The sequence below is a fragment of the Manis pentadactyla genome, chromosome 5, assembly GCF_030020395.1.
Source record: "Manis pentadactyla isolate mManPen7 chromosome 5, mManPen7.hap1, whole genome shotgun sequence".
Lineage (NCBI taxonomy): Eukaryota > Metazoa > Chordata > Mammalia > Pholidota > Manidae > Manis > Manis pentadactyla.
In genome coordinates this window covers 88,955,089-88,970,233 of record NC_080023.1, presented here as the reverse complement: position 1 = coordinate 88,970,233, position 15,145 = coordinate 88,955,089, and the positions used below count along the sequence as shown (strand labels likewise).

The 15,145-nt window shown below is 37.1% G+C and overlaps 1 protein-coding gene across 2 annotated transcripts in view; it reads right to left on the bottom strand.

The window, feature by feature from the left end:
- Window positions 1-3,091: 3,091 nt before the first annotated feature.
- GSTCD (glutathione S-transferase C-terminal domain containing) overlaps window positions 3,092-15,145 on the bottom strand; it is a 145,000-nt gene continuing 132,946 nt past the window's right edge. For both annotated transcript variants that reach the window (XM_057502501.1, XM_057502500.1), the window contains exons 9-12: window positions 14,625-14,758; window positions 12,040-12,070; window positions 8,217-8,286; window positions 3,092-4,890 (exon numbers count right to left, since the gene is read on the bottom strand). In XM_057502501.1, the coding sequence (XP_057358484.1) occupies window positions 4,754-4,890; window positions 8,217-8,286; window positions 12,040-12,070; window positions 14,625-14,758 (372 nt within the window). In that variant the 3' untranslated portion in view covers window positions 3,092-4,753. The remainder of the gene's footprint in view (window positions 4,891-8,216; window positions 8,287-12,039; window positions 12,071-14,624; window positions 14,759-15,145) is intronic.

Genomic DNA, 15,145 nt, shown 5'->3' with positions numbered 1-15,145 from the left:
ATAGCATTTAGAATCTCTGTTCCTAATTGGAAGATGCAATGACCTCTTCTTTGTTCTCTTCTTCCTTCTTTTACTGTCTTTTGTTTCTCATCCTCCTTTGACTACATTGCTAGTGGTACATTAAGCTATTATTTGCAATTGTCTGCAATCCCCCTCTGCCAAGGTTATACACCCTCATTCTGTTAAACTCGGGAGAGGTTATGTAATTTTCTTCAGCCTACAAAAAGGAGGGAAGTGAAGTACATCACATCTGAGCAGAATCTTTAGTAGTGAGCTGACAGTTTGCAATATGTATTTTTCCTTTGCCATGAGACCAGCTATGTTCCTGAGAAAGGCTGCTTGGTGAGGTGTGAAGATAATGTGTAGTCATAGCTAATGTAGACGGACATATAGAGTATGAGTGAAAAATACTTCTTCCTGGTGCAGAACCCCAGAAGACACAGAGATTTTGTTACCGAGGCATATCCCAGCCAATCCTGATAAGACTGCTAAGGAGCCCGAATTTGAGTTTCAGCTCTGTAGCCTTGCTTGTTACCACTGAATTCAAACAGGGGTTGGCTCTTACTGTGAAACATTGGCTTTGGTTTCTACAAAATGGATTACTAGCAGTATCAGTTAGGGTCCTTATGAAGACTGAGTGACTTAAAAAAGACTAAATGAGTTAGTATCATTTGTAAAGGGCTTATAATAATGCCTAGCAAATATTAAATATTGTATTAGTGTTTGTTAAATAAATTTGTGTGTATGTGTATAGAACACAGTCTAGGAAGATATACAGCAAAGTCTTAATGGTAATTTAAAAATTTTTTCTTTTTGTTTAGCCACATCTTTTAGTTTGTCTTCAAGAGATATGTATTTTTGGTGTAATTAAAAAAAAATCTACTTGAACTTCTAACTAGTTTACGTAACTGTGATTATAAAAATGTGTGCTTTATTATTTTATTTTTCACTTTGTTTTATCACTTCACCAGGAACATATATTCTAATTCTATTATGAAAGCCAATAGAAAAACAGGTGTCAGTATGTGGAAGTTCTATTAATGGTGATATTCTTGAACCATGGAGTGGGTCACACTTGAGCCAAAATCTTGAGAATGAGATGAAACGCTTAATTATTGTTATTCATGTGGTATTTTGAATGTGTGCTGTGAAAATGTTTTCTTTTCTAATATAACTGAAATATGTCTCTGAAAATAGGCTAGAGTTGTTTAGTCATTAAATGTTGTATCTTTGCTTCTCTGAGCCAGGCTCAAAAGTCAATGAAAAATGATCTCTGGCTTCTAATATTACAACTCTGGGGGAAACAGATGAGTGAGGAGCAGCTTTGCTTTTTGACAGACAGGGTAGGGGTGAAACCAGGTCACTTGCTGGGATTGCTGTCACCACAACCTTCCTGCTGCTTGCATCCCAGTCCCTCTGTTTGCCCTGACTGGGAATGAGTCTTTGCAAGGACATACACAGAAAACCATGGTTCAGGAGCCATCATCAACACCTATACCCAGGACCGGCCACAGCTACGAGGGCAGGAGGATCCCACACCTCAGAGCAGGGGTGCGAGAACAGTAGGGTCACTTCCTTTTTTCCCTCCATGCTCATCACATGCACTTTTTTGGGATGGGGGTGCTTTGAGTAATCTGGGGAGGATGGAGAAGACTCCTGTGGATTGTGCTCACTCTATAACAAGTACCTAACTCCAAGAAAGTTAGGAAAGTCTGCACTCAGGAGGTCAAGTCTAAGACCAGAAGGATGAGTGAATTAAAATAGTGGCATGGGCAAGAGGAGGTTATTCTGGGTAGTGGGAACAGCCTGTAAAAGCTCAAGGTAACAGCATTAAAACTATCAAATGATTAGAAGTAAAATAAATCATCTACACTGAAAATGACAAAATATTGCTGAAAATAATTAAAGAAGAGCAAAATAAGTTGAAAGATATATTTGGTCATAGATTGTAAGACTCAATATTTAAATGACAAAAATCAGCAGCCTTTTTGTTATTTCAAAGAAGTTGGTAAGTCAATTAAAAAATGTATATAGAAATAGAATAGATCTAGAACAGCCAAAACATTCTAGAAAATGAAAACTGAAATTGGAAGGCAAACTACCTTATTTCAAGACTTACTGTAAAGCTATATAACCAAACAGGGTAATGGAACAGACTAGAGAATCAGAAATAGACTCATATGCATCAATTGATTTTCAACTGAGGTGCCAAGTCAATTCAATGGAGAGAGAAAAGGTTTTTAAACAAATGGTGCTGAAACAATTGTAGATTCCTCATAACCTCCCTACCTCTATATTGATTTGAAATGCAGAAAGCTAGAATCATGAAGTTCTATAAGAACACATAGGAAGAATCTTTATAACCTTAGGGTAGGTGAAGATTTATTCAGGAGGAGGAGGACACAGAGAATATTAACCATAAAAGAAAAAAAAGATAAATTAGGCTTCATGAAAATTAAAACTTTCAAAATGAAAATGAGTAGGTAAGTCACAGACTGGGAAAAACATTCCCAATATATATGACAAAGGACTCATATCTAGAATTTATAAAGAACTCTTATAAATCAGCAATAAAAAAACTCCAAATGATCTAATTTTTAAAATGAGCAAAAGACTAGAACACTTTATAAATGATGCTTAACATTATTAGTTATCAGAGAAATGAAAATTAAAACCACAATTAAATACCATTTCACATCCACCATAATGGTTAAAATAAAAAAGACTGACAATATCAAATGTTGGTGAAGGTGTAGAGAGCTAGAACTTTTATTCATTGCTAGTAGGAATATAAAATGGTACAACCACTTTGGGAAATTGTTTGGCAACTGACATTCATTTATTCAATGACTTAGCAATTTTATTACTAGGCATTTATCCAAGAGAAAATGAAAACATATGTCTACAAAAAAACTTGAACAAGAATATCCATAGGCCTTATTTGTAGTATCCTGGAAGTGGAAACAATCCAAATACCACAGGAGAATGGATAAACAGATTTGATGTGTTTTATTAATGGAATATTACTTGGGAATAAGAAAAAACTATTGATACACATAGTAAATGGGTATTTCTCAAAAAATATACTATGTTGAGCAAAAGATGTCAGACACAAAAGACTACATGCTGAATCACCTCATTTGTATGAAGGACAATAATAGGCAAAACAAATGTAGGTAAGTGGTTGTCTTTGAGGTGTGGGAAATTAACAAAAGGGCACATGAGGGCACTCTATGGGCTGATGCAAATATCTTTTGTCTGGTGATGGCTGCATCAGTGTATACAGTTGTCAAAACTTCTCAAACTGAATACTTAAAAATCTGTTATTTTATTGTCTATAAATTATACCTCAATTAAAAAACATAGCTTAGGATAAGAGGATGGTGTGTCTATAGGCACAAATGACTAAGATACTCAGGGTTGATGGTTCATTCTTTTCTTAAATTCTATCCCAGAAAATAAGAGTTCAAACTTCCTACCCTCCATGAATTATTCCTGTAATTTAGGATTAAAGTGATAAAAGAGGTATTTATTAAAGTCCTTTCTCCTCATAGTATGTGTTATTCAGGGGTTGAAAACATCAAAATTGATGAAAATAAAATTTCATCTCAAGTAGAAGAACCTAGGACATGTAAAAGTTAAATAACTAGCAGCTAAATAATTAGCATGTAGAAATTAAATAATGTGAGAAAGGACATGCCATCAGTCTAAGAACTTTGGCTTGTGGAATAAGGAGAATGTACAGGATAAGAATTTGGGCAGGGAGAACTATTCAAATGAATTTCTCTACCCTATATGCCTGCATCCCATTTATATTCCATAAGTTTTAAGAAAAAAAGTAAATAAAAAATATGATTGATATATGAGAAACAAATCCTGTTTTGTATTATGATATAAAGAACTTAACTAGTTCACTAATCATTTTCTTCTAGATGATTTAGACTAGGAAAGGCATCATCTTCTAAATGATCCATAGGCAAGGCATTGTGTCTCTTACAACTCATCGTTGTATCCTTAGAATAATCTAGGCCAGGGTCTTGAAAACAATGAATCACCAAAGATTACTTATAGACTTGAATGAACTAATCAATGTGTTTGTTGATTAGTTAGAATTTATGTCCAAATTATATGTTCCCATAATGAGAAATTTACCGCAATTATTTCATAATGTCTTCATGTAAAATGATCTCATTTGCTAATTTATGGGAAATATATTAAAAGAAGTATATGAAATGATATCTAAGTCTAACTCATCCCAGCTTAAACATTTAACCATACTGTAATTAGCTGACTAGATTTAAAAGAAATCATAGAAAAGTACAATTGTTAAAAATACAAACAAACCCCACTGAGTCTAGTTTTGGTTCCACTTCAATATCTAGATGACTATAAAGACTTCAATTCATCATTTTGAATTGAACATCACATTGGCAAGATTAGAAAAGCTGTGAACCGAGAAGGAAATTGCTATTCCAGTGACGGAACCCCCACTAATGAGTACTATTCTGTTGGCAGTGAGACTTCAGGGGATTCTCGTCATGAAAACCAGTGGTCCTTAAATCACACATTATAAGAGTATTTTGATGCTTTGCAGGCAGCCTTTCTTCCCAGACTTTCCTGCTGCTTTCCTTCCTGAGCACAATAGGTTCAAGATGGCTAATGTTGTCTCCTAGTTATGCCAAGAACCTCCTGAATGCCACTGGGCTGTCATCATGAAGACGGAAGGCAAAAACATCCATGTGAGCATCTCGTTCTAAACAGGGACTCCCACGATCATGTTGTTTTTGGGAGAGCAGCTCTCAGGCTCCATGGATATCACCTGAACGGAGTAGCCATGTTCTTCTGCAGCTTTTGCTCGATCGAGATCCACCAGGCACATGCACTGTTTTCCTGAAATACAGTAAAATGGTATCATGAGATACTCCAGAGTTACCAGTGCATTATCAATGTGCTTAAGGGTCTCTATAGAGTGACAAAATCTGTGAGTATATGGAGATGCTGTTTGCCCCCAAGTCTCTTTCAATTTAATTCTTGATCAGTATGGAGAGAAGACAATTACAAATACAGGGCATTTCACATATTTGTTTCTGCTAATAATTTAAAGTATGTTAACCTTTTAAAATGTATTTATAAATAAATTTCAAATAAGAGCTACAGATTCTATTTCCCATTATGATTAAAAATCCATTTAAATACCTTGTTTCTGCATTCCTTATGAAAATACATTACCTGTGATATTGTGAAAAGAATAACATCTCTCTTTAAGAATATTTTAAGTATCATGCTAACAAAATGTAACATGCCTGAAAGACATGTTACATTTTGCACCTGGAATTCTCAGAGGTACACTGATGATTTCAAGTGGATGTATAATGTTGGGTGTAATATACTCTTACTTTCCAGAAACCCTGCATCCGCATAAAATCATGGTATTCAATTGTCTTTGTAATCTTTGGAAAACAAAAGAGGAAACCTGAGTGGCAAGCAAAGCAGTTAATTTGTGTCCTTTGGCGGATATAAACTACTTTAAAAGTAGCTCAGGAAAATAAATGATTTGGGGTTTAATATATTCAAAACAATGTCTTACTTTTACATTTTCAATTTCTCTAAATTCAGTATAAAATTGGGAAAAGGTTACTGACTATGCAGAACTTTATTACATTTTTTTCCTCTAATTTTAATAATGACTAAGCATTACTTTAAAATTATTTATTTTTAATGTCAGCAGAAACTGCTAAACTAAAACACCAGCAGTGAATTCAGATAAGTGAAATAGAGAAGTTCTTCTTTGGAAGACAGAAGAACCCTCACAGAAAAACATTGCAAGGTGAAATCAGTAGGTAAGAATCGGCAATGAGGGATTCAGATTCAAAATGTTTATTTTGTACATTTTCCTTAAAAGTCCCCATGCCAAAAGAGATGAACTGTGTTAGAAATGATATAAAAAAGAGATGTCTAGAATTCCATTTAGGCTACATCACCCCCTATTCACCAACAGCTGTATGACTGACATTCTTTTTTTTCCTTAAAATATTGTTTTTCCTTTAAGACATCTGTAAATGTCCCCTCAATCCATCTCCTTTACAATTTAAAATGAAGCGTTCTCTGTCAGAATGGGATGCTCTACATTCCTTCAGTACCCACCCTGGGTTTACATTGCAGCTCATTTTCCCTTGGCTTTGCTCCCAGTCAATTTTTCCTTTTGCATTATGTAGAAGAATCTCATGTTTTCACATGTTGAAGAAATGTCTTGACAACTGAAATTCAGTTTTTGGTACTCTACCTTTGGGGCCTGGGTAGCATTCTCAAATGTTCACAGAACAGAAGTATGGCCTGTGCAAACGGTAGAGGTAGGCATTTGATGGAATCCATGACTTTGAACTTGACTTTTCCTCCCTTCATGCCAGTGATTATGCCAAATGCTCCTCTTCCTCAACTCTCAGGATTTCCCTTCCAGACACTCCCTGATGCTTAAAACATCAACCATGTACACACCCATGTACTGTACCAAGTATGTCGTCATTGAGTCTAGTAGGGTTATATCAAGTGCAATTTTATATCTATATCTGTATCTAGATATGTACATACATATATATACACATATTCATATATACATATAAATTATACCTCAATAAAAATTTTCCTCAACATTTGAATATACATTCAACTAACTCAAAGTGCTGGGGTTGGGAAAAGGAGGAGGAAGAACGAAAGAGAGGGAAAGAGAGAGGCTGCATGTGGGAAAGAGCACGCTCTTTTCACATAGTCATGCCCTAGAGTGCGATAAAGAAGGAAATCACTTGATCTTCAGCCTCAGGTCTCAAATGCCTCCCCAACTGTGAATATCTTGCTATGCTGATTTTGACTTTAGAATTTTAATATAACTATTTCTCAAACAACATGGTCCCTGAATGCAAGTGAATTACTGTATCTGGTGGTCAGCCAAAGAAACAGCAATCTGTGTTTAGTGTAACATATAGTCTCCAATGTGGCACTTTTCTAAATAATTTTAAAGATTATTTTTGACTCCACTCAATCATCGTAAGCCCTAATTTTGTAACCTAGCCTCCCAGTAATGTGACTCCATCACTGGGGGCAGTGCAAAAGTGAATAAGAGCTTCATGTCTAGAATCAAATAATTTGGGTTCTTAATGTGGATCCTTCATCTACCAGCTGAAGGAACCTGGATAAGCCTTCGTCCCAGTTCTCTTATCTGTAGAATGTAAATAATACATACCCCTTGTAGGGAAAATGGAAGTTCCTATGGCCAGGATCCTCACCTGGCCCTAAACTACTTGATGATGTAATTGGCCTACTGCTAGCTAGTAGTTACAGCCATAGGCAATGAACCATTATTGTCAGTATTACTCTATAAAGAGCTCTGCCCAGTGCTCTGCCCAGAGGCACAGACCAAGAGGACTGCTGACTTGCCAGAGGCAGATGTGATTCCTGCACTTGACCTGCCATCATGAGAGTAAAGCTTTGTATAAAGGCTTTTACCTGCAATGATCCATTGTTAATGAGTCTCACTGAATCCTGAGTGAACTTCCCCAGGGGCTATCCCCCTTAGGTGAGGCACCCCCTAAGTATTTTTATAAGAATTAACTGAGAAAATGGGTAGTGGACTTCTAGCTCAGTGTTTAAATGTGCAATTAGCTGTTAGCTGTAATTAACCTGCTTAATGTGATTTCTGTATCTCAAGCAAAGTCTTAGAAAAATTCATTACTTAAACTTGAAATGCTATTGTAGGTCTTCCAACTTAAGGAATGTTTAATATTACAAATGTTGAATAAATTGGTCTATGATTAATAATATAAAAGTATTTTTTTCCTTTTATAAGAGAAAGAAAACATCATCTTTGTTTCTATAATTTTCATGCATCAATTTTGGCATGCATAGTTGGTTTATCTATATTATTTCTTCTGTGGCTTTTGATAGATCCTTCAGTTTGTAACAGTAAGAAAGATTTAACATAATAATTCTGTTCAATGTTTGTACATTGAAAATGTATATAAAAGTATTAATGTTCACAAAAATGGGATAAAATATTATTATATTTACAAAGCCCCTTTCAATATGGATTAAGTTTTCTGGGAAAAACAAACTTTAGTTTCTTGTTGGTAAATGATCAATTTTTCCCAGATAGACTCGGGTCCATGCATTTCTAGGCATATTGTACATAATCTACTCAGCAGCTGCTCTGGGACAACACGTACCTATAAGCCTTCGTTGGGGTGGAAGCTGGACAGCTGTCTGATCTGCGAATCTGCAAAGAATCATGTGTTCCTAAAAAAAAAAAAAGTAATAAAATGTGGGTTTATTTTAATCTTCAAAGTTATAAAAATTTTTAATAACTACATTTTTCTGGAGCCTTACATTGTTTAACTGAATAAAATGCTACACAAATAATATCCTTGAAAGAAGCAAATTTTTAGGAAATGGTACTCGGTAACTTTTTTCCCTTCAAGTAGACTGCTCTTCAGATGTTCTGAAGAACTGATGCACAGGAGATCCTTAGGGCCATTAAAACAGTCGCTTTTAGCTGAAATATGGTTATACTTTGTGACTATAATGTGCTTAACTAAAACACCTAAAATTCACTTGTATTTTTCCTTTAATAAAGTAAGAATCTCAGGAACATGGCTCCAAGAAGACATTCTAAGTGGCCTTTCTTCCTACAGCGGGAAGAAAAGCAAGCACTGTGAAGAGCCAGCCCCCTTTTGCTGCTTCTGCAGTTCTCCGGGAGGCTCAGCAGAGCGCTGGCCACGCCTTCACTCTTCCCGACTCTTCCCTCCGTCCCTTTGGAGGAGAGGAGGCTGGCTCACCCGCTCACTCCAGAAGGCTGCAGGAAGGGTATCTATTTCTGCTTTAAGACAAGGCATAAAGAGGACCTGAGGGAATGGGAGGGAGATTATTGCTTCTGCTTAACAATCTTAGGGAGGATTGCATTAATGAAACAAGAAGAAGGCTTTCACGGGACAGAGAGCAGATGAGTCTGCACAGCACTCTATAATCTGCAAGGAGCCAAAGGTGAGTGATTAGTTGGGGTCGAGATGAGGGCAGTGCTCCCGAGACAACTGTGCGTGCAGAGCAGCTGCAGCGGCCCAGCGTGTCGGTGATCCCATCTGTCAGCTCGGCAAGTGCGTTGAACTCGGAACGATCTCTCATCCCCTCAGTCTTTTGTCAATTCGGGCTTCCCTTTTTAAACAAGGGAGTTGCAGTGATTGTGGGACGCTGGCTCTTTTTGAAGGGTTAACTTTGTTTCAACTTTTATGTACTAAAAAACCCACTTTAATGCTCAATATAAAAATCAGTGCCAATGAGTGTGTCGGATACTAATAAAATGGTTCAAGTGAATAATTTATTATGCACACATGAACTGCTACCCACAAAGGGGCAGAAGAGGAATTTAGAATTATATAATTTGAAGAAAAGTAAGAAAAAGCCTGTACTTTGTCATCACGGTGTTTGAAAATTAAGATTCACTTTAAATAAAGGTAACATCGAGGCAATCACAACTTCACATGAAGTTGTCCTTAAGTCTCACCTTACTACATTGGAAATTATTTGTGTATGTGTTCTCCTCAGTGGAAGTTAACATCTGGAAGGGGAAGCCACAGAGTAACTACTCAGCAAAGATTTGTTGACTAAATTAAATGGTGGAGAAAAATGCTTCTAAGGTTACTCTCAAGATGTCTGGCATTAAGACCATTTAGTTCTGCCTGCCAGCCCACCCATCATGTTAAGAAGGACTGAGGTATCAACTTGCCACAATATCCAAGAAGCTCTGACTTCTCTACAGAGCATTTTACCTGAGACTCTGAAAAGGGCTGGCAGCCAAGCAGTTTTTTGAGGGTGTGTGAGAAAGAAGAAATAAAGATGAACTGGGGAACCAGGGAGTTGTCTGCTGGCAGATCCTGGGGACCTTGGCTCTTTCTGCTCTTTTGACATTTTTTCTTCCTAGCCAGTGAAACTGTGTTATACTTCCTCCTCACCATCCTAGGTTTTCTCCATTTATCCTCTCAGAGGTGGCTTTACCTAGCATCCTTCTAGGAGGGATTAGAAACAGAGGCCTAGTTTCAGTTTATTTTTCAACTTATTTTCTACCTTATTGGCAAGGCCTTGTGAGAGAAAGGTGAGATGTTTTGAGTCTTATGAAAACAAAGCTCCTGGGATCCTAATGCTTCCCCCAAAATATCATAGTTCTCTAGGATATGAAAACCTTAAATCCAGTTGTGGATAAAATGAGAGTTCCTGTGGCCAGGATTCTCACCTGGCCCTGCTTGACTAGCTCACTGCACACCTGTGGGCAATACATAGCTGTTGACTCTATGTAAAGAGCTCCGCCCAGTGCTCTGGGTACAACATGGTGGCAGGGCTGCAAGGCTGCAGGAGAGCAGAGAGAGGCTGGAGTGGTGGCAGCGCCGAGGACAGAGGCCCAGAGGCAGAGACCCGCTTGCTGCATGCAGACTTGCTCTGAGCGATTAGTATTTTAGTGATTGACCTGCCACCATGGAAATAAAGTTAGGTATAACCCTTTCACCCCAAGAACATTCTTCTGTCATATCTTTGGTCACATTGGATCCATAGTGAACTTGCTCGGAGCTGAAACCCACTGGCAAGACACCAGTAGGCAAAACTTTAAAACCAGAAAGTTGGTTCTGGTTAAAAGTGTGAACCCTACAGATCTCTCCTTTTCATGGGGATCTGTGCACTGTGATGGGGGCTTGGGAGGGCACTGAGGAGTGGGAGGTGAGGGCAGGAGGTGGGGTGGGGACAGGGGGTAGGTGTGTAAGAGTCATGAAGTAGAGGTGAAGGAGTTACAGGTGTCGAGGTGGTAGAAATGAACTTTTTTAGGCCACTATACCTCACTATTTCACTGTTGAATAGAGAAGGTGAAATTCTTAAAAGGCAGCAGCTGGTATACAAAATGAGGCTATATATTTTTAGTGAGTCTGTGTAAGAAGTAAAAGTAACTGAGCTAAGAGTCCAAACTAATTTATCTACTTTTAATGGGATTATTTATGAACTTATCTCTAATATTATTTGTTAGATTGCATTATGTCATGTTACTGACCAGTTAGTTAGTTGTGATGTTCAGAAAGGTGGAAAATGTTTTGCTTAGATTGGAGACCCAAAGCTATGTGATGTTCTAACTACTGTTGCGAGACAATTCTCTATGGGTCTCCTGAGTTTCTCCATGTGTTTGTGGGATGGCACTGCCTTTGTTCCAGACCCTAGGGGTTGGCAAACCATGGTCCACAGGCCAAATCCAGCCTATGACCTGTTGCAAAAAGCTCTCAAATTAAAAATGGTTTTGCCATTTTAAAAGGATTGTAAACTGACAATAACAAAACAACAAAAACGACAAGGACAATGTAGGATAAATGGGAGATTTGTAAGTGGCCGGCAAAACCTACAATATTTATTTTGACCTCTTAAAGAAAAATTTGCCTGTGTTCCAAATTATCTTTTTAAAGATGTCTGTATAGTGAGCAGCCTTGGAAAATATATATTTTGCAGACAATACTTACTGTACTCCTCTGGATTGAAGGGTAGGCTTGCTTGCTTAAAGATTAAATCTTAAAAACATTTGGGTCTCCTAAGCTCAGGTTACCTGTCTTATGATGCAACTCACTGTGTATGTAGGAGGCACCTGGCCCTTTCTGTGCTGCCCTGTGGGAACTGGGCCTCAGTGAGTCAGTGAGAAAAGGATGATAGTCTGGCTACTTCTAATGCTGTGAGTAATAACCTGTCTTTGTCTCTGATTTAGGAGTCTCCTATCTTCTAGATTTCCTAAATCCATGAAATTATGGCAGGCTAACTTGTTAGCTTGCAAGTAGGGTAAACTCTTAGACTCTTCACAAACCTTGTGAACTACTTGAAGATCAATCTTGATTTGAAAAAAAAAATCCATATTAGATGTTGATGAGTAATTTAAACATAACCATAGATCATATAGCCCATTAGAATTTGAAAGGAAATATATAAAGAAGGGATTAAAAATATAAAAAGACATCTAGATCTTTGTAAGTTTACCTTATATGATAAAGTTTTCTTGAATTGTTCACTGAAATGGAAAAGAAAAAGGAATTAGTTATCATTTAAATACCAAAGATTCTAAGTTTTGAAGCAACTAGATTATAAACAAAAACAGGTATTTCTATCTGAAGAATAAACATTATGTTATCCTGAACTAAAAATTATGCTAGTTTGAAATGTCTCTATAAAAGACAAAAGCATACCATCATATGCTATTAATTTTAAAGAATTTCTTTCAAAGATTGTTCACACTGTTAGAGAAGCACAACCATTTTTTTCTTCCCCCCATGGGTGCACATAGCTCTAGGGATTTTTAAATGCATGTTTTATTGTAATTTAGGTGTGGTTAGAGCAAAAGATCAGGAGATTGCCACTGAAAAGATAGTTATTCATAGTTCCCAAGAGGAGGGGGCACCCCATGCCACATGGGGCCCTGGGGAGAAGTACATGGTAATTTAGGAGGCAGAGGGAGTCAGGAAAACATTAGCAAGAGGCTTTATTATGGATTCTGTGGGAAGGAATGTCAAGGCAGGATGAGCAAGCTTAGGATTGGCTAGTTTGATGTCAGTGGGCTAGGGGCTGTCCTTAGTCTGATGGCTGGCCCTTAGGTAATTAGGGCTGGGTGATAGTGACCCGAGAGTGGTCCTCCGATGCCAAGGGGGGAAAGTGTTAGTAAATCTGCAGAGATGTGACAAGGGTGACAGACACTTAATTGAGACTTAAAAATCAGTTAACTGAGACTGCAGGCTGAACAACTCAAACTGGCATTTGTGAGGACCTTTATAGAGCTAGACTTACAAATTTCTTGATGGGTTGTAAAAATATACATTTATCTGTCTATATTTAAAATAAAATAAAATTTCAACTACTGAAATAAGTCTCAAATTATATATTTTTTTTGCTTTTCCATAGTTTCTTTGGTTTTCTCTAAAACTAGTTGCAAACTGCAGTAAAGAATGAAACAATTAGAGGCAAAGAAAAAGACTATTATTTGTACTTTGTTACTTTTAAATTACTTAAGATAGAAGCCTCTAAGTATAAATTCTAATGGAAAAGTTCTAACATTTTTTAAAAGCAATGATGGAAATTATCGACAAGTCTTTTGTGAAACATTCTAGGGTAGACTTGCCAGAGTTAACACATTGAATCTATTCTGTCATTAAAATGATCAGCATGATTCCCAGTAACTATGCATCAGAGAGTAAAATGTCATGAACGCCAAGAGTGGCCCTCCACTAGGTTGAGTTAGAGTGGGAATGAAAATGTTTCCCTCTTTGATGTGGGATGAGAAGCACTGTGAAAAGGCCGTCAAACTTGCTGATTAATCATTATCACCCATAGGCAGTACTGAAAAATATGACAGTGATTACTGTAGCTCACATTTATTGAGTGCTCGCTGCAACTGTAACTCACATTTATTGAGTGCTTAATCTATGCTGCTTCTAAGTATATAATGTGTATCATTCAATTCACACAAAAACTTTGAGGTAATTATGATTAAAATCCCCATTTTGTAGATGAGAAAATAAAGGCAAAAAGACTTTAAACTGCCTGATGTGAAACAATTTGTAAAAGGATAAGGAGACATTATTTGCACCTAGGGGGAGTTCTTCCACTTAAGCACTTAACCAGTACACTCTTCTGCCTCTGATAGGTGGTGATTTCCATGTAGAAATCCAGTTGACCCTTGAACAACATAGGTCTGAACTATGTAGTCCACTTATATGTGGGTTTTTAAAAAAAATACTATGCAGTATTGTAAATGTGTTTTATTTTTCCTCGTGATTTTATTAATGTTTTTTCTCTAGCTTTATTGTAAGAATGCAATATATAATATAACATGCAAAATATGTGATGTGCTAATTGACTATGTTATAGGTAAGGCTTCCATCAACAGGAAGTGATTAGCAGTTAAGTTTTGGGGAGTTGTCTCACCTGAGGGTTTCAGCCCCAGGCAGGTTCACTACGATTAGGTGAGACTGAGAAATGATAATGGTACATTCTTGGGATAAAAGGGTTTATACCTGGCTTTATTCTCACACTGGTAGGTCAAGCACTAGAATCAAGCCTGTATCTAATAGTCTGCAGGTCCATAATCCACCTCCTTCTCTGCCTCCATCCAGAGCATTGGGCAGAGCTCTTTATATAATGACTCAGTCAATAATAGCTTATTGCCTACGGGTGTGGAAGGAGTAGCCTAGTAGTAGGCCAATTACATCATCAATAAATTCAGGGTCAGGTGAGGATCCTGGCCATAGGAACTTCCCTTTTCCCTACAAGAGTCAAAAGTTATACTTGGATTTCTGACTTCACAGGAAAGTGCTGAAGATGTCAGACTTCTAGTCAGCTGACTCCTAGACTGACTTGTTTCTAAATTTCAGCAGAAGTTGGATCCAGGAGAAAAAAATCAAGGGCAATCATAGCAGAGACCCTTTCTTCCTTATATAACATAAACAATACTTGCCATTATGGAAAGAAGAAATGAGCACAAAAGTGAAATTTCATTGTAACTTTATCTCAAATGATTTTTGTGCATTGATTTAATCCCCATATTGGTGCCTAAGTAGAACACTACATTTCACCTTTTTGGAAAATTAAACTTTGAGGTGTTCTGAATGAAACCATAACAGCAAGGGCATGTCACAAAGGAAGCCCGTGTTTTGATGCAGTGCTCAATCACCATGTCTGTTGCCACTCCACAAGCATGTAACGCCACCTGGAAAACAAAACCAGACCTTAGCCCTAAGTTCTTTCTTAATTAACAGTGATATTTTTTCCATATTTTTCTTTACTTTTTGAGAACTGATCCTCTAGAAGTTTCATTACCAGAATATTATTCCATAATTGTTTAAACAGTTCTCATTTGACATACCAAAGGACTAGTTAACTATTCATGTTAATTAAGAAAATTAAATTAGGTTGGAAGATTACAAAGCAATGAAGCATAAGATCCATTCAATGGAAAATCTGATGTGATGTTAAATATGGAAAATTTAATATGCACATCTAAACTAGTGCTCTTGCTGATTATGAATTTAGTTCAGTTGTAGCACTGTGGTAGGAACACTAGATTGAAATCAGAATTTTTAGTGGAGAACTTTAG